We start from the raw sequence: 23,793 nt of genomic DNA on the forward strand, positions 1-23,793 counted from the left end.
TAACAGTATTCATCGTCAACTGCGGTAGTACTTTTGTGTGACCGAATTGTGAATTCTAATCGTCACTCTTATACCGCGCCCACGGCTCCAAAGTGGAGGTCCGGCAGGGCCAGGTGGTTAAGGCACTCGACTCGTAATTCGAGAGTCGCGGGTTCGAATCCCCGTCACACCAAACATGCTCACCCTTTCAGCCGTGGGGGCATTATAATGTGACAGCTAATCCCTCTTTTCGTTGTTAAAAGAATAGTCCAAGAGTTGGCGATGGGTGTTGATGACTAGCTGCTTCCCCTCTAGTCTTACACTGCTAAATTAGGGACGGCTAATCAGTGTGGAACGTGGTTTTGCAACAATGAGCTGCGAACTTGGATCTCTCAGTTTCAACCGAACCTGAACACACTCGACCTTTGTCGGTTATTAATCAACAATACCGATCCATAAAGTTTATAAAATAATAATCAACTATATTTTTAACAATTTCACATTAGAAGTCCCAGTATAAAGCATTACTACAGTAACTGAAAGTTAAAAGCATTACATTTTATGAAAGAATAATAGATCAGGAAAAAACTGTGAAATAAACGAAACGCATAACTCTTATCATTGGAAGCTTCAATATTTACAGGTTTATCTAACCTCTTTCTTTACTACCTTGAGATCAATTGGCTTGACGAAAGTTTGACAGCACAGTCCTTGTATTTTATAAAAACGACACGGAATATTGTGATGTACTAAAATCTGCAACAAATTCAACACAAATAAGAAATTCTACAGCATTTGAAAAATCAAACTACTAGTTAATAAGGTTCCAGTGAAGGCCGTCAAAAACAGAGCGATAATCAAAGATAAACGTGAAGTCTAATCTGTAATTCGATTCAACACTTGTCACTGAGTTATACCAGTTTACAGGAATTTCACTACTCATTAATAATCTAGACAAGGTCAAGCTAAAGGAAATAAGAGTGGTTTTGTCCTCTGAATAATTCAGTAGAATACGTTAACAACATCTGTGTTACGTATTCTTAAGATCATTCCGACTCAAACACTATGTGAAGCTTACACCTGTCCTTTTGATTTGCCTTGTCCAGGGATATTAATGAGGGGCGGAAATTTCTATAAATCGCTCTAAATAAGTGAGAAGTAGTTTGTTAGATGGTATAGTGGATTTCATATTTATTTTTAGTGTTTGAAACCACTTGTCTACTGAATAGCAGACAAATAAATCAGTAGTATACTATAACAATACTGAAAATGTGGAAACATACCAGTCTAAATGCGCATGCGCGCACACTTCATTTGAACGGATTAAACAAAAGAAGGGTTTAAGTATACTTGAGTAGATATTTTGTAGAATCACATATTAAAAGCTTATCAATGTTGCTTTTTTAATATGTAATGTTAGATCGTACAGTATAATATTATAAGTTAATTTACTCTTTGTATTAAGTACGATAAAGTTTAGCCTCAACTAACTTAAAGCAAAAAACGTACACTTGTTATTTATGTTTTGTTTGAATAAAGGCCATATTTAATAAAGGGTTTGTTTTTTGAATTTCGCGCAAAGCTACATGAGGGCTATCTGCACTAGCCGTCCCTAATTTAGCAGTGTAAGATTAGAGGGAAGGCAGCTAGTCATCACCACCCACCGCCAACTCTTGGACTACTCTTTTACGAACAGGTAGAGAAATTACTGTCACATTATAACGCCCCCACGGCTCAAAGGGCGATCATGTTTGGTGAAGGGGATTCGAACCCACGACCCTCAGATTATCAGTCGAGTGTGGTAACGACCTGGCCATGCCGGGCTTATTCAATAAAGGAATAAAAGCATTACTAATGTTAGGCCTAAGACAAGTTGGCATAGAGATTTTGTCTTCTGCGATTAGAATTCTTATGTGCTGTTCTTGAAATCGTGTACTGAAATAAGTACTGTTATTCTACTAGTTCAATATACAGTGGAGCGCCATTAAGCCGCGGACCAGTAAACGGCGAAATCGCTTAAGCCGCTGTAGCAAGTCTTGTGAGCGATGTGAGCGAGGATTATCACGGCTCACCGCTAATTTAAAAACGTGTAAAAACGCGGCTTACGAATTTAATCCTGGCTTTATAACTTCAAGGGGATATTTAAAAAGGATTTGCTTTAATTTGGGAAATAAATAAAATATATTACAATATAAATCGACCGTTAATCTACCTTATCCGCTCTCTATGTCAGCTTTATGGAGGCCGCCATTGTTACCGAATCACACCTCTCCATACATTAAAGTTAATCCGCGGTAAATCCGTGAAAAAGTGATCAATAATTAAAGTATTATTTTTAATTCAACAATCCGATATTTTTATGAAATTGTATAAATATTGGCCACAAACCAAATAGAAATCACTTCAGTTTCTGAATTAATAATGAGCATATCATATTGACAAATTCCTACCCCATGAGTACCAAACGTAAACATGCATCGTATGACGTTCAGCTTGTTTGTTTTTGAATTTCGCACAAAGCTACTCGAGGGCTATCTGTGCTAGCCGTCCCTAATTTAGCAGTGTAAAACTAGAGGGAAGGCAGCTAGTCATCACCACCCGCTGCTAACTCTTGGGCTACTCTTTTACCAGCGAATAGTGGGATTGATCGTAACATTATAACGCCCCCACGGCTGGGAGGGCGAGCATGTTTGGCGCGAACCCGCAACCCTCAGATTACGAAGCGCACGCCTTAACGCGCTAGGCCATGCCGGGCCTATATTCGTAAGAATTTCAAATGTAATAACTCAGCATGAAACTAACTTTTTTGTTTATATTTGTTATGTTTTAAAAAATGTGAAATAAAATGGTTTGAAATGTATTTTATTTGTTTTTTGCTTATTGTTTAACTGCCAGTTAATAAATTCGGTATTAAAAATTTAATAATTTATGCAACTGCGCAATATCGCTACGACGAGATTTAAAATGGCGGCCCGCATGTAACACGGGAAGACGAAATTTTACAATAAAAAGGTTTATTTTTATTGTAATCTTTATATTATTAATAAATCTTAATCAAAATTGTATTGTATATTTTATTTATTAAAAAGGGGAAAAGTGAACCATCGCAATGCATTGGTCGTTTGTGTTAAAACGGCACTTTTCAATTGAATCTGAATTTTCTATACATTAATATTATAATGATCACGCAATGGCCCGGATGAGGCTTCTCGGCAGAGCTGTTGGCGACTTCGGCTTTTCAGTCACAAAGGTTTAAGCCGCAAACCACTTAAGCCGCGGTTAAGCAGGTTGACTCCCCAAATACCGCGGCTTAACGGCGCTCCACTGTATTCTTAAAATTTTACATAAATTTACGTAGGAGGGGTTTTGAGGGGTTGTTTTGATGCAAACAAGTTATGTTTATATAGTTATAGTTATATAACTTACATATAGTTATATAGTGGTATTGATCGAACATAATAACGCCTCCACAGCTGAAAAGGCGAGCATGTTTGGTGTGGCAAGGATTTGAACCCGCGACACTCAGATTACAAATCGATAGCCTTGACCACCTGACCATGCCAGGCCACATTTTACTGAGCTCCACTCTCACTTCGATAAGAAAAAGATATAACTGTAATACATATGATTCACTTTTAGCCGCATCATAGTGGCTCACAGAATGGCTCTGAGTTTTGTTTTGTTTTGTTTTCAAATACAAACTTTTAGCTCATAGGTTCATCTCTTGTCCAATTTGAGATCTAATTACAGCCACGGCTGTTGAGGATTCCCTTTTGCTAAATAATAGTTTGTAAACTTGAAAACATTATTATTAAGTCATTTATTTGACAGTTAGGTTTGTGATAACCTATGGCATACATCATATAACCTGAGAAGACTTGAGAACTTGACTCAAACACTGTGCTTGCGAGTTAATTTTAGAATCACGTTACATTAGATATTTTTCTCATGTAACACCTCAATTTCTGCATATCAGAAGTCATGCGCAACACTGGTATATACATCTCCTCGATGTCAACGAGGGCACAAGACCGTATGCTATAATATCTTCAAAATAGCGCAAAAATCCAGAAACCTTGCCCCTTCAACGTCAGAAAGATCTGTTAGGAATAACCTTATTATACCCAAACCTCTATCAACGATTTTAAAAGTTCACACGCTAATTTGAAAATTAGGTCTTGTATTATTGAACTCTTACAAGAACATGCATAGAACTCTTATAAGAACATGCATAGTTACCCTACCTGAATCAGATGTGGGTGAAGGAATACTTGATTCGAGTAAAGATTATTTTTGTGATAAAGAATTAAAACCCATTCTTTCAATTTGGATTATTTCATAATTATTGCTTTAAAGAGTAACTCTCAAATGGATTTAAATGACCATTTGTATGATAAACATCTGACTTTTTATGTGTAGTTCTTTACTCAGACGAGGAGGAAGAGGGAAGTTATTTGTAACTTTCAATTTGAACAGGACCTCATGCGACACCTAGGATAAATAACCAGTCACTTAAGATTCAAGCACGGCAATTTATAATTTAGAACTGCTGACTAGAGTGAAATAAAGTATTAAACAACATCCGCCTATGTGGCTACTCTAAACTGAATAGCACAATTGGCTATCATTATTTTTACGCCTAAAAGTGCACAACGCGGCTCGATTCTTTGACTTTCCAGTCCAGTACGCTCTTCCGTGAATAAACCTAACTAATAAATATCAACAAAAGTTAGAAAAATATCAAACTGGATCTTAATTTAAAATTTGTAATCGATTAAATATTCTTTATGGAAGGTAATTAAATCTGAGTATTTGTTATTGTAATTGAACTTTGACTTTTATTTGTTTTAGTAATGTACACACTTGAAAAAAAAACAATAATTGTTATCCAAAAAACAGATAAAAAGTGGCTAGCGACCCTCTTGGGTCCGGCATGGCCAAGTGTGTTAAGGCGTTTGACTTGTAATCCGAGGGTCGCAGGTTCGAATCCCGGTCGCACCAAACATGCTCGCCCTCCCAGCCGTGGGGGCGTTATAATGTGACGGTCAATCCCGCTATTCGTTGGTAAAAGAGTAGCCTAAGAGTTGGCGGTGGGTGGTGATAACTAGCTGGCTTTCCTCTAGTCTTACACTGCTAAATTAGGGACGGCTAGCGCAGATAGTTCTCGAGTAGCTTTGCGCGGTACTAAAAAAAACAAAGCGACCCTCTTTATTAAATAACACATTTTCAAAAAAGTGAAATAATTTTGTTAACTATATAGAAAGGAGAGTAGTTAGTCACCCAAACTACCCCTCCCCTTAAGTCCGCCACTTGAATTAGCACAGTGGTAGAGAACGAAAGTGACATTCATAAATTTATCATTAATAAAGAAGACATTAAAAGTTTAAAGTAAATCTAAATTATCAAACATTAATAGTGCTACATTTCTTGAGAAGATTTTCAAGAAACATTATAATAACTCAATTAATCTAGACGTTTTATAATGAAATAAATCACCCAAAATCAGGGATCAGATGCACTAACTGTAAGCATGGTTTATTAGTTAGACATTTTTGATATTTAACGATAGAAAGTGATGAATATATATATATAACTTAGGTTACGAGGAGTTTTCTCTGATCGCAGTGTGATAAGTGTGTGACAGTTTAAATTGTTCAGGATGGGAAAGTCCTGAATAGTTACGCCACCTGTAATTTTTTTTAGGTATATTTAGGGTTTGGTTTGTTTTGAATTTCGCGCAAAGCTACAGGAGGGCTGTCTGCACTAGTCGTTCCTAATTTAGCAGTGTAACACTAGAGGGAAGGCAACTAGTCATCACCACCCACCTCCAACTCTTGGGCTACTCTTTTACCAACGAATAATGGGATTGGCCGAACATTATGACGCCCCCATGGCTGAAAGAGCGAGCATGTTTGGTGTGAGGAGGATTCTTCAAATCAGTGAAGAATGATGGAGCTATGAACTGAAGGTTTATGCTTGAAAAAAACGACACACAGCTCAAAGCCATTCTGTGAGCCGCTATTCGGCGGTTAAACTTGGTCCTGCAGGGCTAAGTGATTAGGACGCTATACACGCAATCTGTAGTTCGTAAGTTCGAATCCCCATTCCATCAAACATGCTTGCTCCTTCAACCGTTGGTGCGTTATTATGTAACAGTCAATCCCACTATTCATTGGTAAAAGAGTTTGCGGTGGGTGGTGATGATTAACCGCCTTCTTTCTAGTCTTTTACTGCTAAATTAGGAACAGCTAGAGCAAATAGCGTCCGTATAGTTTTGCGCGAAATCCATAACAAACACACCATGGCTCAAGATGTGTTACTTGGGCATTCACCTTTTGAATCACTTATTAGGGCTTTCACTGGGTATGGAGAGGTACTGCAGACGATAAAGATGATTCATGAAAAACCTATGCCTGAAAGAAAGATAGGTAAATGTAACACCTCCACATGTCATAATAATGTTTGCACTTATACAACTAAACTTGGAGAATATTACAATTAGAAACTGTGTGGATAAACACACAGTTTTTAGTACACTTACGTAATTTAAAATAAACACAAAAACTGAGGACAGAATCTTTTAAATGATCAGGGTTTGAAAATAGTTTTCCTGCGACGTATACATTTATATGTAAGTAATATCCTAAATTCAGCCCCACGTGTTTTGTATTTTTTTCTATATAGTGTTCTTCTATCGAGAAAAATATATACTGTTTCACAAGGTGGTTGTATTGTGCCCTAAATTACCCGCTGCTCTAATAATAATAACATATACAGCAGGGATACTTCCGGATTCTTGTGATCTAGATTTTCAGTTAGTTAACTGTAGAACAGTAAGGCTATAATCACGAATTTGATATTTAAAACAGGTTTATGGGACACAAGCACTAATATGTCAACCTTTATAGTTTGCTTAAAATGCATATTATTATTTATATTATTCAAATACAGTTCATCATCAGCTAAAGTTCATTATAACTCAACCTTTGTTAAATAATTTTCTATAATTTGTTCTTCTCATTTAAATACAATATTTTTTATTCCAGCCCTAAATGAACGTACAATTCTCAGTTTAACTGATTAGCCAATCTTCAGTTTCGTTTGGTAGAAAATAAACCTTTTTCGTTCAATTTCATTTTTACTATACCTGTTATTTTATAAACAGTTTGTGTTAGATTAATCCTTCGAATCTAACGTGTGTATAGTTTTGAGTACTAAAAATAGCTTCGTTGATGATAGAAAAGAAAACAAAGCGTGTGATTTAAAAGGAAGAACCCGCCATTGACATTTGTTTCCAAAGTCTTTTTTTTTATAAACAGTTTATTTGTTTGTAGTTAAGTACAAAGTTATGCAATGGGCTATCTGTGCTTTGCCCACCACGGGTATCAAAACCCTGTTACTAGCTTTGTAAGTCCGCAGACATGCTGCTGTGCCACCGAAGGACTTTTGTTTGTTTCCAGATAAGCTCAAAACAATACAATAAGCTATCTATATTACGTCAACCATAAGTATATAAGATCGGTTTTAAGCATTCTAAGCCTAAAATAAAGAATTACGTTAATGAATTGTTCGCCTAAAACAAATAATTAAGTTAAACTATGCAGTTTGAGTGAACAAAATAACTGGTGGAAAGATCATGGTTTAAGGCCTACTTGTGAATTGTGTGAACTATATTTTTCTTATTATTATAGAGGTATTTCTATCTATTTTCAGTTCGTGTATTTATATATCTCAAGATCTCAATATGCCTTTGTTATGTGGTAATTTTAGTCGTTCATCTTTGTCATGTTTTTCTTAGTGGTCTACACAGCTGAACTGTGCACAAGATACGACGATAAATGCCAATTTGGGAACTGCTTGTCGTAAGTACAGTATTTTTTACTTGTATACCAATTTTTACGGCCTAAACACAATGGTCAGGTGCACTTATGGTTTTCTGAAAGAATAAAAAAGCATCTCAATTATTTCAGTTATTTAATCACAAAAGTGTACAGCTGAAGTCCAGCAAACTCCATTTTGAGGATTTTGCAAATATATCTTTGTAGGAAAAAAAAGTTGAAATTACTGTAGCATTCTAGTTACATTGTCCTAGTGAAAACGTGCATATGTGTACAATTATGTAGATATTTAAGTCACACATTTACGATGTTAAAGTTGCAAAAAAATATATAATCTGAACGTTTCTCAAAGAATAATTTTCTATTAGGGTTATCGAGTTCCTTGAGTCGCAGTAAGTTACATGTTATGTGCATACATGTATGTTCTCAGCGCATTCATTCCTCACTTGCCATTACTTTTAACTGATAATACATGTATAACGTGTATTGGTGTTACTTTTGTAATTTCGCATGGATTTGTTTCACGGAATATGTTCATGTACTTATATTGTAACATTGGTCTTTTCTTCTCGTTTCTCACTGTAATAGTGTATATTACAATTGATCCTTTGGTTGTTAAACGTTAATATTTTTAGGCTCTATTGTTCATTAACATACTATTAATGCAATCTTGCAGTCATCCCAACTCATGTCCGGGTCAATACGAATGAAATACAGAGGTGTTAAACTCAACTCTCATAAAGAGCACTCCATTTTGGAAGATAAAGCTAGTTTGGGCAACGGGGTATGTGAACCATACCAACAGTTGAGTTTCCTTTTAGTTTAGAAATGTTTATGTTTGTTGTTCGGAATAATTTTAAACAACTTTTGTACTTACACGCTTTTTGTACATGTATAGCGTGCAAATAACTGGATTTGGAACGCAGCAGTTTTGTTCTTGTACTTCTAACGTACTGTCAAGGATTATTGCCCTTTGTTATTTCTAGATCTTCCCACTGAAGGTGTCGGTGGATAGTTTTTTAACTTGTGTAATGTATCATCTGGTAACAACGATTGTGCAAAGAAGTTGTTCGTAACTGCCAGACTAAAAGGAGATTTCAGGCAGTTCACAAGACGGTAGAAAAAATATTGTCTTTCAGGATATGAATAACTATAATGTCTTTCAAAGTGATATAAAAAGTTAGTATTGTATTAAAAAGTATAAAATTGTGAAATTGGAGTTAACTTTTCCTGGAAAAAGGTTGAGAATCACTGGTGTAGAAATTTAAAAATAATTCGAAACTGTATTCTCTACGTCCGCGAATGGTTTGACTAGATGACGTGAGGGACAAATGCACTCTGGGAAACTGGATCTTGTTTGTAGAAGATGTAATGGTAATTTTTCTCTGTCATATCCAAAGATACTTTTCACTCGCAAAGTGGTATCTATTGTACTTCGATAAAACAGCTAGTGCCCAGTGTTTTGAGTGACGTTTGTCTTTGTGGTATAGGCAGTAAATGAATTGTTTTTGTGTCGGTGAGGAACTAGTATCCCGTATGTTTCTCTAGTTTTATTTAGATCATAATCCAACTTAATTTTATAATACATTTTTCTGAGAAACCTTTAGTTAGACAGCAGACTATCTTAGAAACACTGCAATACTTGTTAGTAAAAAGAATCGACGATGTTTTATCTTAATAATGTCAGATTGGTCCTAAGTATTGTTAATAAGTTTTTATAACCATTATTGTTACTATCACATTTACTGTGATAATTAACAAGTGTAAGTTGTTATCAGAAAACTACATAATGTGGTATCTCCATTCTACCCACTGCCGGGAACTGAACCCCGAAATTTAGCGTTGTAAATCCGTAAACTTATCGTTGTCCCACCGGGGTACGTTGTTGGGACAGCAGTACGTGTAAAGACTTACAACTGAAGAATCTAGGATTCAATTCCCACCGACGGACACAGCAGATAATCCACTTTGGATTACCACTAAAATAAGAAAATTTCACTAAGGGATACTAATCAACAAATGAACAGTTTTCGGAGGTATGTAAAATCTCCAAACATTTACAATAAGTATTCTCTACTTCTCAAATGGAGAAGTGACACCTGTTAGAATGTTATTGGCCAATTTGTCACCGGAAGTTGTAAATGTTAGTCGTTATTGGACAATTCGTTATCAAGAAGTATAAACAGTGGTACATCTGCAAAATTCTATTAATCAATGTATGGTAAATTACAAATTTAGGTGAGAATAGCTTACAACACGAAGAGTGACATTACATTACCAACTCAGCGAATTCCTTTCCTTATATTCCTGTTTAGGGAAAAAGCGACTGGAAAATAAATAAGATCTTAAACACTAGCTTGGTATGTCCAAATGGTCAGGGCACTCATTTCGCAGTCTGAAAATCACGGGTTCGAATCCCTATCCCATTAAACATTCTTGCCCTTTGAGCTGTGAGAGTATTATAAATTACGGTTAATCCCACTATTCGTTGGTAAATGAGTATTCCAAGAGCCAGTTTCTAATCTTTCATTGCTAAAATAGAAACGGATAGCACATGTAGCCCTCGTGCAGCTTTGCGTTAAATTCCAACTAAAGTTAAACACTATACTTTCACTATTAAGCGGCTCTAAATGTAATTAAACTTTTACAAGTTATAAAGAACGGCCCCTAATGGGTCGCAGGGATAAGCTTACGGATTTACAACGCTAATTTGGGTTTCGATATCCCCCATTGGGTACAGGTAAATATGCCAACGAACGTTCGTGCATGTTTTAGTGACGTAAAAAATGGCGTTTAATAAAACAGAGTTAAACCATCCACATTAAATGCCTTTTTCTATAATAACATAAGTACTGTTTTTGACAATAACGTTTTATAACTACAATACACTTGTGGTTGTAATTTGACCAAATTCGTCAGTTTCTGTCCAATTTTCACATACATACATACATACATACATACTGTAAATATGTTTAAGAATTGAATAGCATAACATGAAGGAATATAGTATGTACTGCTATTACTCAGAAGTTTTGCAAAGGGTTAACTGCACACAGCTATCCCTAATTTTGAATTGATACTGAGACGAGAGGAAAACAACAGCACTCACCACTAACTTTTGAGATACTCTTATCTGACCGAATAGTTGGATTTAACTGTCACTCTTTTGACGCACCCATAGCACTTAATGTGGAGCACATTTTTTATGGCACTGGGACATGAACAAAGAATCCTTGGATTCACAGATTGGACACGTTTATCACTGGGTCACACCAGTCTCTTCAAGTACGACTAAAATTGTATCTCCTCACAGATTCTTTGTTCTAAAGTAACTTTGCACTGGCTTTATTGAATTAAATACTGAGCAAGGGAAGTAGCTATTTTATCACGACATAATGTGTAAGTAATAAACAATTTGTATTAATTAAGAAAATGTTTGTTTGTTTGGAGTTAAGCACATAGCAACTCAATGGGCTATCCGTGCTCTGCCCACCACAGTTATTGAAACCCGGTTTCTAGCAGTGTAAATCCGCAGATATACCGCTGTGCCATTGGAGATCCAATTAAGAAATAAAAAGTCTGCCTAAAACAAGGGTATTTACCGGAGAAGCTAGTCAGAGCAGCAAAATATTTGATATATGAACTTAAAACTTCAAATTATTTTGTTTTTGATGTGGTTTTCAGAAAGCTGTAAAATCAAACAAACGGGAAAAGACATCCATGTTAGATTTGATACAAACTACAAAGTTATATTTAAGTATAACCGTGAGAAATATCATTTAGGAACCTCGAAACATATTTGTGTATAATATATACATATTCAAATCTTTTTTTTTTTTTTGTCAATTAAAACTAGTGGAGTTTTAGTCGCTTATTTCGATAGTTCCAAAATTTGAAGACCAATACTTTAAGAAGTACGCCTTTCTATTGTTATGAAATATAATAAATAACGAAATAAGTCTAGCTGATAAAATATATATATATGTATATTCATATCTATAACGTCCCATTCAACAAACACTGAGATGGGATTCGATAATATAGCTTCAATAGCAACGATTAGGTTGAAAGTCGTGTATGCTTGTTTTTGCAGGTCAGTACCTTGTTACCATGGTGCTTGTGACGACGTTGGCAACTGTATTTGTGATGTATGTTGGGAAGGTGGTAACTGTGACGTCTATGGTAAGTCATATTAAGAAAACATGTTTATTTGGTTTCGCCCAATTGCACTGCCTCTACCAACTGAAAAATATGCATTTTACTAGGAGAAAAAAAAAATTGTATTATCTATTTTGAAATCTTCTGGAATCATTTATTTATTCCCTGATCCTACAGTTTTAGTCAGAAAGTTTCAAAGTCTTGTTACCGATGTATTGTTTTTGCCATAAACTACTATACATACTGAATTTTGTGTTTATATGAATATGTTAGTTACAATTGTATATACATACACCTGCAATTATTTCACTAATGTAAACATAAAACCTTTAAAGTTGGCACGTATTTACATTTTTTTTATTGTTGTTGATTTTCAGGAAACTGGCTTTCGTTTTAGTTTTATAACAAAACAGCTTAAACAAATAATTATTTTCCACCTTGGCAAGATATTTGACTTGCAAACATTCTAATAATTAACATATATTACATAAAACAGACAATAAGATTCAGAAACATCATACATTCTGAGCGTGGTTTCTGTAAGAATCACGAACTTTATCCTGAGTAAAACGATTTAATTGATATGCGTTTATATCGTCTGCAAACCACGCCAGTATAACTGCTAAAATATGCATATAATGCCTAACATAACAAAAACAACGTATCGTTGATATTGTGTGCTTTTATACAGAAAACGAAAATTTGACTAAACGAACGGTGGAATAAAGTCTACTATTTTTAACCATGAATTCCACAAGTCATTTTTTTAGTTATTTCTCATGCTTCCAAATGATTTAAACGATTGAGAAGAACTATTTATTCAATGCCTAGGAGACGGTTGCTAGACGAATGACGCCACTTGTAACAGCACAACAATAGAATTATTTTAAGCTTCTTTCTTTTATTGCATTTCGTGAAAATGTTTGTTTGTGCGTTTTGAATTTCGCTCAAAGCTACACGAGGGTTATCTGCGCTAACCGTCTCTAATTTAGCAGTATAAGATGAGAGGGAAGGCAGCCAGTCATCACCACCCACCGTCAACTCTTAGGCTACTCTTTTACCAACGAATAGTGGGATTGACCGTTACATTATAACGTCCCCACGGCTGAAAGGGCGAGCATGTTTGGTACGACGGGGATCTGAATCCACGACCCTCGGATTGCGAGTCGAGTGCCTTAACGACCTGGCTATGCAAGGCCTCACTTCGTAAAAATCTATTCGATGGCTATCTTCATTAACTGTCTGTAATATTGAAATTACAGATGAGAAAGAAGGGCAAGTAGTCAGTACCACTTAACGCCATCTCTTGAGTCATTTACATTAGACCAAATAATTAGATCTGACTGTCCCACAGCATCGAAGTTTGCGGTGGAAACCAAAAAATCTCAGCTATATTCACAGTGAGACATGCCACTAATGTAATTAAAATAATTTGATTGTAAAACGGCAAAAACGTGCACTAACTGTATATTTTAGATTTAGCGATGTCATAAAATCTTATTAATATTCAAATAGAAATAATCTAAATAATCAACGAAACATAGGCGTCCCCCGCTACTACAGAGCTATATCTACGGATTTACAACGCTAAAATCAGGGGTTCGATTCCCCTCGCTGGATTCAGCAGATATCCTATGTGGCTTTGCTACAAGAAAAACACACTTAAACCATAGGGCTACTTTTTAACAGCTATTTAGGTAATGTAGTGTACTTTGAATAAGAACTGGATAACAATTAGCACCTTGGTTGTAAATAACTATAATCTTAGGTATTTTTTTACAGAAGGTGAATCTGACATGCATATTCGGTTGCCATGTAAATAACGCCACTCGTAAGTAAAGTTTTATAATGAAATGACGGAGATGACTGATATCTAAACGCCACCATAAAAAAACTAATATGTGTAATTTTAAATTTAGTATTGTTATATACAATCTACGCAGCCCCCCAGTGGCTCCGCGGTATGTATATAGACTTGCAACACTAAAAACCGGGTTTCGATACCCGTGGTGGGCAGAGCACACCTAGCCCATTGTGTAGCTTTGTGCTTAATTCAAAACAACAACAACTACAATCTACATAATTCTAAACCAGAAAAAAGTTTCAAATACTCTAGAAAAAAATACTTAAAACATTGAAGAGATTCTTAGCAAAATATATATTGTTAATACTTCTATGGTCCCCCAGTGGGTTTATTTATTTTTTAATTTCACGCAGAGCTACATAAGAGCTAACTACCATAGTTGCTCCTAATTTTGAAATGATGCACTAGATGGAAAGTCATCTCCAGTTTCTGAACTATTCTTTATCAATGTATAGTGGGACTAGCCGTAACACTATGTCAGGATCTTCAGTGGGTCAGAAGTAAATTTACAGATTTTAGCGCTAAAACCTGGGGCTAGATTCCCTATGTTGGAAAGAATTCGTATCGTCTAATGTGTGGCCTAAAGTAAACGAACAAATAAAATACTTTTATGACACTTTTATTTGCGATATAAACAAACAACCCAATAATGAGGTGTCTGTTACTCATTTCCCATAAATAAGATTATAAAAAAAAGGTTTCCCATATTTCTAAATGCAATAAAATGTTGCGACAAAACTTAGCTAAGTGAGTTTACATAGATTATATTTATGTCTAGTTCCAAGTTCCAAGTTTCACTGTGTCGGTATTTGGGTATTGATGTTAAATACCCAGGAGGGTCAGGTACATTTGACCTCTTCCTCCCTCCCGAACGATTATAGCGTCTGTCTTTAGGGTTGTTGTTTTTTTAAAGCTTTGGGCCAGAGTAAAAGTATAACATCATACTCAGGCCCATTTCAGGGCTCAGTCCATGCATGGACGAACAAGAAGTTTTTTTTTGCTTTTTTTTTCTTCATTTATTTTTTTATATATTTTTTTGTATTTTCATATATATATTTTTTTTTGTATTTTTCTCCTTTTTCTCGATTGAGAGAATGCTACTACTACTTGTAGTAACACACACACACACACAAAAAGAAAGTAATAATAATTCAAAAAGAGAAAAAAAAAAAAAAATAATGATTAAAAAAGAAAATAATAATTATAATAATAAAAAGAAACAAGGACTAAGTGTCTAGTGCATAGTGGCCAGCTTGTGTTACATTTCTTAAATATATGTTAAAAGGAGAGGTATTTAGGACCATTTACATCATGTACGTGATATCTGTCGAGATCACACATTAAGTCATTTTTATGCCAATTCTTATTGAAATATTTTAGAGAATTATGCAAGAGTCTTTCAGATATTGTATCTATGTTTGCATACTTGTGCATGAATGTGGTTGAGGTGCTACGTGGTACTTTATATGCTGAAGTTAGTACTGAATTTTGTATACGTTGAAGTTTCTGTACATGTGTGGGTGCTATGTTAATCCAGGCAGGTGATGCATATTCTATTGTTGGTCTAATGTACGTTTTGTAGATTTTAAGTATGTTGTCTGGTGATGTTCCTTGGATTTTACCTGAAAGACTTCTTGCATAGTTTGCTCTTTTCCAGATTCGTATCAGTATATTTTTAATATGTGGTAACCACGTTAATTTTGAATCATAGGTTAGACCTAGAAATTTAGCAGATACAGCAGTCAGTAAAAGTGATCCATTCATATAGAGTTTTGGTGGATCTTTTTTCAGCATATTCAGTCTGCTGAATAATATGACTTTGGTTTTTGGAATATTGATTTTGATTCTGTATTTCTGGCAGTATTATTCGATGTTATTTAGGACTGGTTGTAAGTTCGTTGCTGCTATTGACGGAGTGGGGGCACTTTTCCAGACTGCTACATCGTCAGCGAACTGTGATGCATAACCTGAATTTAGGTCCGACAGAGGCATATTACTCACGTACATGATAAATAATATAGGGGTAACAACCCCTCCCTGCGGGACTCCTGCTTCGGGTGAAAAGGACCCTGAGTGGGCCCCATTTACATTTACTTTACACATTCTGTTTTCCAGGAAGTTGGACAGCCAGCGAATAGTTTCCTGGGGTAATGCCATTTCAAATAATCTATGACGTAATCCATTATGCCATACATTGTCAAAAGCTTTCTCAATGTCGAGAAAGCAAGCTACAGTGCATTCGTTTTTGTTGAAGCTGTCGGTAATTGATTCTGTAAGTCGAATCAGGTGGTCTGTAGTTTGGCGGTTTTTTCGAAATCCGTTTTGAATTTCTGGTAATTTTGAATTTTCTTCTAAGTAAACTGACAGACGATTACTAATTATCCTCTCTAATACTTTGCCAATACAACTTGTTAAGCTAATCGGGCGGTAGTTGTTTGGTTTATTCGCTGGCTTTCCTTCTTTCTGGAACATTAATATTATTGCTTCCTTCCAAGAAACGGGGATATATCCTGCTGATAGTGAGAGATTAAATAACGCTGTTAGGTGTTCATATAATCTCTGAGTGCCTTTTTTTTAGGAGGATAGCTTGAATACCATCTTCTCCAGGGGCTTTGTTTTTTGTGTTGTTAATAGCAGTTACGACTTCTGTTACAGTTATATGTTTTATCAGTTGATGAGTGATCCAGTATTTTGTTTTTTCTTGGTGTGTAATAGTATTGACTGGAAATTTAGGTGTAAAAATGCTTCTGTTTTGATCAATAAAGTTTGTAACTGTATTATAAAAGTATCTGTTCATGTCTGGTTCATGATGTGTCTTGAACGTGTTTTCTTGGTGTTTTTTAAATATCTCGGCTTTTTCTGTGTTAGTGTATGATGTTTCTCCATCCAGTTCCAGTGGTGGATATACTGTGTTTGTTGTTCCTGTATTTGTAAATCTTTTCAAGTGTGTCCAGAATTTTTTAGGATCAGTTTTGTGATTTAGATCGGAACAGAAGGTATCCCAGTTTTCTTGTTTTTGTTGTCTGATTAAGTTTCGTATTTTATTCCTTATTGTGTTTATCTGTGTTTTAAGTGTGGGGTTGCGATTTTGAATGTACTGTCTGCGGAGTATACGTCTGTCTTTAATTAAGTGTATTATGTCTTTATGTGGTTGCCATGAATGAGTTGTTGTGAAGTGTTTTTGTTTCGGTATCGAACTGTTGGCTGCATGTATTTATGTCTAAAATTTGTTGTCATCATAATTTTGAAGTTCCCGGTTGATCAGCAGTAAACTTAGAGACTTAAAACGATTCACCCCCCCCCTCCCAGTGGCACAACGGACTCGCATCGCTATAAACCGGGTTTTGTTGCCCATAGTGGCCATAGAACAGATATCTCATTGTGTAGCTTTCTTCTTAATTTCAAATAAACAAACTTGAAATGACAAAATCTAGTATACAGAACGCAAATAACCCATTGTTCAGCTTTTTGATAACACAAACAATTTTACACTTAGTTTATACGAAGTAAATGCTTAAAGGACTTGACGGAGCTCATTGACGGAAGGTAGTGGTGACTAACTGCCTTCTCTTTAGTCTTTCGTTGCTAAATTAGGGATGCCTAGCGTAGACAGCTCTCATATAGCCATGCTTGTTTGTTGGAATTTCGCGCAAAGGCACACGAAGACTATTTGCGCTAGCTGTTCCTAATTGGCCCGACATGGCCAGGTGGGTTAAGACGTGGAACTCGTAATCTGAGGGTCGCGGGTTCGCATTCCGTTGCACCAAACATTTCTTAACTGATATTTGTTATCGTATTTACAGCAAGGTCTTTGAATTTTCGGAAGAATGGGCTTAATATTATAGATTAAATAAAGGGTAACATCATATTAAATATAAATACCAGTAGTTGCATGTGTGAAAACTAGTATAAATATCCTATGAACATAATTTAGGTAAAGCTATTTTTAAAAATTCAGTTAAAAATTGTAAAAACATTTTTCAGAAAAGGTTTAAATTCGTGCACTTCAGTCCCAAATTCTTTACCAAATTCATCACAATTAATAAAATTTAAGGTCAGACACTTATTTAGTTAATTGCAGGTAAATTTCGTAGAAAATAAGATTTTATGTAAGGTGTTATCAAGAAATAGATTTGAATATAATATACAAAGATAGATAAGTCAAGATTCTTATTAAGAACCACTTGCATAAGATGGCCAAATACAGGTAAAATATATCGATTTTGTGAAATAATAGAAAAAGGATAAACATTCTTTGTACTTTCATTTTTATTATAGTATAGTTGTTTTTTAGAAGACGTGTTCAATAACCATTTATCTAGATTTAATGTTCAGAAGAAAATTTGACCAGTATTTACCGTCATATAACGGTCATTCAGCTACTGAGATATGATTGATATATGATCATTTTGTAACCGGTTTCTCAACGATGAAACTTGATAACTGATATTGTTAATTAATCGAGATTTAAAATAATGTTTGTATCGTTATTGTGTTCAAAGGGCATGTGTAACTTCTACATATTAGAAAATATTGGGGACGGGTGAGAAAAAGCCGTGATAAAGAGGTTAAAGTCAGATGAGTTGTGTATTTCAAAGTAAAAAAACTTATCAGATGTTAGCTATGGATTTAATACATGATGTTTCTTGAGTTCAAATTCCTTTAAAAGAATGAAATTCAGTTTAAGACTGTTAGAAAGACAACATATTAAATGGTATAATTATAAAAAAAACAATTCATTCATAATTGTTGGTCAAGAATTTCCATTTCCATTTGCCAATCTATTTCTTCGCTCGTTATATTTTTTAAAATGTCATCTGTGAGTACCCATGTAGAAGCCTGTTTTAAGATTATTCTCGTTAAACTTTGTACAGGGTTATCCAATAAAGTTGTATCTACAATTCTGACTTTTAAAAATACTTTTACTATAAAGAGAGCAATACACTTAACTAATTCTGGTTTGGTGATCAATTTTGATTCTCTGTACCTTGAATTTGAACATATATGTTCCCAAAATATATATCTACAATAGCTTTCCTTTTTCATAGGACCTTTTGCATTCTAGAGACAAGGTTAATGTAAACAACAATGACAGTTGTATCGATTGCTGAGTACATTCGCTCAGTATTGGTCTTATCTTGATGATGGGCAAAGTACTGATGGAGCAATTAATCATCACCTGTGCTAAAGTGATGTTGAGAATATTCAAACCTATATATAAACATTACAGGAATGTTGTCGATAGACGATTTAAGGAGGATGCATTGCATCTTTACGAATTAGGTGTAAAATTTCAGATGCAATCCTTTCCTTTATACTGAAGAAGGATAACCAGTACCCTATAGAGAAATCCATTCTTGTCATAAAAGTACGTTGAAAGTAGAAATAATAAATTACTATACAAAACAGTGGATAGGATATTGTGTGTGCCAAGGTGCGGATCCCTTTTGAAAGGGATTATATGGAAATAGTCAGTGCTCTTTGCAACTACTATTGGTTTGCTCTTATCCAAAGCGTAGAACAAGAGTAAAAAAAAGTGTTTTGTTAATTTTTATAGGAGGTTTAATAACTTTCGTGAGACACAGTGAACACGATGTTACATAAGAAAGAAAACTGAATAATGGAGAAACTTTGAATTGTGTAGATCCTTTTTCTTCTGTGAATTATCATTCTTAAATAATATATTCCTATACAGTTTGGATGGCCAATAGGAACAGAGCAGTTTCTTTATAAAATGTTGATGACTGCTAAGGAATCTGTTTCTAAGCCATGATAATGTTGCTGTAACATTGTTCCTTCTTTGGTGAGTTCTTATAAAGTATCTGATGAAAATAATTGAATCTCTAATTCCTTTAACAATAATAGTAAGCTGTACATTTAATGTTGGGATTTAAATGTTGACTGGAGAAAGTTGTAGGTCTTAATGATAATTCTCAAATTTTGAACTAAACTGTCAACAGCTGCGTCATCAATGGCACCATGAACAGGAAATAACTTGAACTCATTCAGAAGTAGAACAAAATCAATCCACAAAAATTCTCAAAGAAAGATGGAATAATTAAACCTCGAGAACACCTAGTTTCTGGTTTCGTTAGTTGACAAATGTGACAAGTTTATGCACAGTGTTTAACATCTCTCGATAAACCAGCCCACTAAGCTTTTTGTTTTAATCTCTCACTATTTAGACATTTCCGAATGTCCAGGAAAAGTGTGATCATGACACATGGCCATATAAAATTGTCCTTCATCTGATTTGGAAAACAATCCATTATATATTATTTGGATTGTTTAAGGATGTAAGGTTACAAGTATGAAACACAATGTTTCAGAGTGCACTCTCAATGCTAAATTGCAGAAAGATATTATTCTGCTGAATATTATTCTTTATGTCTATGATTTAGGGACCCACTTACTGGCATTTTACCAGTTCATCATGAATATCATTGTTTATACCAACCATCATCAGAATATTTACAAATTCTTTATTTCATAATTGAGACATGCCACATTTTGGAGGCTTAGGAATATAAATTCTAGATAATGTCTATTAGGTATCACATTATTTCTGGTTCGATAAACCAACGAGTATCAAAGTCCATTTTTCTAATCTCCTTGTGAACCTTTCTTAATAAGTAACCACTTCAATACAGTATAATCTGTAATTAATTTAAAAGTTGTATCCTTGATGTAGCAATGAAATAAATCTACTGACCAAACAATCACCATACATTTTTTCTGTAATTCTGTATTTTTCTCTTGCTTAACTGAACCAACATAGCACCTTATCCTGTATTGATGTACCATAATGAATTTCAAAAGGTTTATTAAAACCTGGTAGCATAATAATTGCAGAAAAGAGCTATGACAATCTTTGGACAAGTTAAGTGTTTGTAACACCTTTATGTGTCAAAGTTACCAAAAGTTCGGTGATATTTGCACAATTGGAAAAAAAGTATTTTATGACACTTATACATTCTAAGAAATTATCATATTCCATTTATGGTTTTGGGAGTAGGAAAATCTTTTGTAGCTTCTACTTTAGTACTATCAATCAGGTTTAACTCCTTCTGGAGCTGTAATAAAACCTAAAAATGGAAATTGAGTATGGAAAAATGATACTTACTTAGTTTTGCAGTGAGATTAATTTGATCTAATCGTTGCAGTACCCGTTTCAAGTCTTCTTTATGTTGTTTAAAAGTTTGAGAAGCTACTACTATATTGACAATATGTGACATTGTTGTTTTATAGAGTAATCCCGAATAACAGTCATTAAATATAGAAAGTAGCTGCAGCATTAGAAAATTTAATTGGTAGAATCTTGACCTGAAAGGATGTACAATTGGTAACAAAGTAGTTTTCGGCTTACCCACTTCATCAACAGACAATTGCCAATAAGCCGAAGACAAATCCAAAGTGCTTATGTACTGATCCTTGTCCAAAAAATAACAACACATTTTTAATTTGATGTAAAGGGTAACTATCAATGATGGTAACTAAGATAAGTTTCTGATAAGCCACACAGACTTTGGTCTTATCTGTACATCTCTTACTAAGCATCACAACTAGTTAGGCCCAAAGACTAGTTGTTGGTTCAGTAATATAATTGATGAGCATTTTCTGCATATGCTTCTATATTTGATTTGTCTTTCTGAAAATATTCTATAGGAAGTTGTGAAGATTGATGAAACTGCTCTAAAGACAAAATGATGTGAAATTAGGCTTGTGCATCCAAGATGATCTTGAAAATTTGATACAAACTCTTTCAATAACTTACTGAACTTCAGCTATTTATGTTTTAACAATTCACTTGATTTGACACCTGGTAACCCTGATGAATGTAGTATATCCAATTTCCTTACATCACTGTGTACATCTTATCACATAATTCATGCTCCAACTCTTCTAGCTTGTCTTTCATGTTCATCCCAACTATTAAGTTATCACATTTCTGTTCTCTTTTTTACTCATTTCATTATTCTGTTTAACCAATAGCTTTTATAATTATAATTTAATATAATATTCTCTTCCTTCATTATGCATGAATGTATTTACTCTAAGTACCTTCACATCTGTAATTCCTACTTCTGAATCATAATTTTGAACCAAATCGTCCTGGTACTACTGACAACTTTTATATAAATTGATATTGTTAAGTTCTTCAATTTTGATTTCAAAAAGTAGCTCTATTCAATTTTACCCCACATGTTTTTTAGAAAATCCATTTCTAATATTACTGTAAACTTGGAAGACTTGATAACATATATACGTTATGAAAAACTATCTCCCTGCTTTGTTTGTTTGTTTGTTTTTGAATTTCGCGCAAAGCTACACGAGGGCTATCTGTGCTAGCCGACCCTAATTTAGCAGTGTAAGACTAGAGAGAAGGCAACTAGTCATCACCACCCATCACCAACTCTTGGGCTACTCTTTTACCAACGAATAGTGGGATTGACCTTTACATTATAACACTTCAACAGCTGGAAGGGCGAGCATGTTTTGGTGTGACGGGGATTCGAACCCGCGACCCTCAGATTACGAGTCGTGCGCCCTAACCACATGACCACGTAGGGCTTATCTACCCTGCAAGATGAAAAATAACGAAATAATGCCATCTGCTGGATATCTTGTGAGTTAACCAATCCCAACTTCATACCTATAGATTTTTATATTGGTTACTGATCATAGAAATAGAGGTTTTAATATTCAAAAGAACTTGAAAGTGTTTTCCATTTATACTTAATGTGGAGTAAACTGTATCATGATCAAAATCATTTATCTTCTGAAATGACAGGGATCTTTTCTTTATATAGATGGAAGAAAACGTTCCCACTGGATATCTTCCATCAATTTGTTTTCTGAAATGTATAATGGACAACATTTCAATACCTAAAATGCCTCGCTTAATGATCCATCCTACTACAACAGAAACATTAATCTCTCATAAAAAAAATATGTGTCTCGCAGATGATTTACTGAACCTCCTTGTCCTACATCATTATTTTCTAGATTTGGCATCAACTCATAGGTCCTGTTTTCTTAAAATTCAGTGTTTTGCAATATTGAGTCAATTACAGTATTAGCATGAACAAAATTATTTGTAGGTTCAGTAGGAAATCATAAAAATTCTCTGGTAGTAGTAATATATATGTATATTTGGCTGATGTATAATGATCATTGGTAAAATATTTATATTTATATTCCCTAGTGTCTATCCTAGTCGTGATATTATTGAATATTTCAAATAAAAAATCCTTTGTAACTAGATTCTTTTACCAATCTTTTACAATCAGTAGAACAATTCTCAAGAATTGCTTAACCATTCTCAACAAATCAGTTAACAGAATTAGATTTCTTCGAATCAAAAACATATACACCATCCCTGTACTTTAGTTCGAAGTATTATCTGTTAAAAGTATTACCAAACCCAGTGTAGTTGAGTCAACCCACCCAACTAGAATCTGAATCATGAGATGAAACACCAAAACTCATGAAATCGAACTCAACACTGGGCACCATTTAGTAAACATTCTGTTGTGTATTCTACAAAAACACTCAGAGAGGCTATAATGTAGGTTAATTCTATTGATACAGATTGTAGTGAGGTAAACATGTTGTAATAGTTGCTATTTGTTACACGCTAAAAATAAAACCGCCAATATCTAGGCAAACAAGCCTTTGATCTTTACAACAGATATTATGTGTGTTTCTTATTGGAAAGTTTAATTAAATTATGTTTAACACAGTCTGGAATGGTAAAAAAAACCAAGAGTCTAAAAAGAAAATTTAATCCTAATGTTCAAACTAGTAAAAATGATAAACTGAAACTAAATCATTTACATACGAAATTAATTGAAGTGTCGTGAGCTGATGATCAGGCACGTGCATGAATCAGAACATCCAGCGCAATCACGGTCAGTGACTACTTTTGACATAATATTTCAAAGTTAGTATTTC

General features: G+C 34.5%; 1 protein-coding gene across 1 annotated transcript in view; it reads left to right on the forward strand.

Moving 5' to 3' along the window:
* The window catches only part of LOC143238644 (uncharacterized), a 121,355-nt gene that overhangs the window by 15,052 nt on the left and 82,510 nt on the right, over nt 1-23,793 (forward strand). Inside the window, exons 2-3 of the mRNA XM_076479050.1 lie at nt 7,778-7,841; nt 11,911-11,999. Coding sequence (XP_076335165.1) covers nt 7,778-7,841; nt 11,911-11,999 — 153 coding nt within the window. The remainder of the gene's footprint in view (nt 1-7,777; nt 7,842-11,910; nt 12,000-23,793) is intronic.

Source organism: Tachypleus tridentatus, chromosome 13 (assembly GCF_004210375.1).
Source record: "Tachypleus tridentatus isolate NWPU-2018 chromosome 13, ASM421037v1, whole genome shotgun sequence".
Taxonomy (NCBI): Eukaryota; Metazoa; Arthropoda; class Merostomata; order Xiphosura; family Limulidae; genus Tachypleus; species Tachypleus tridentatus.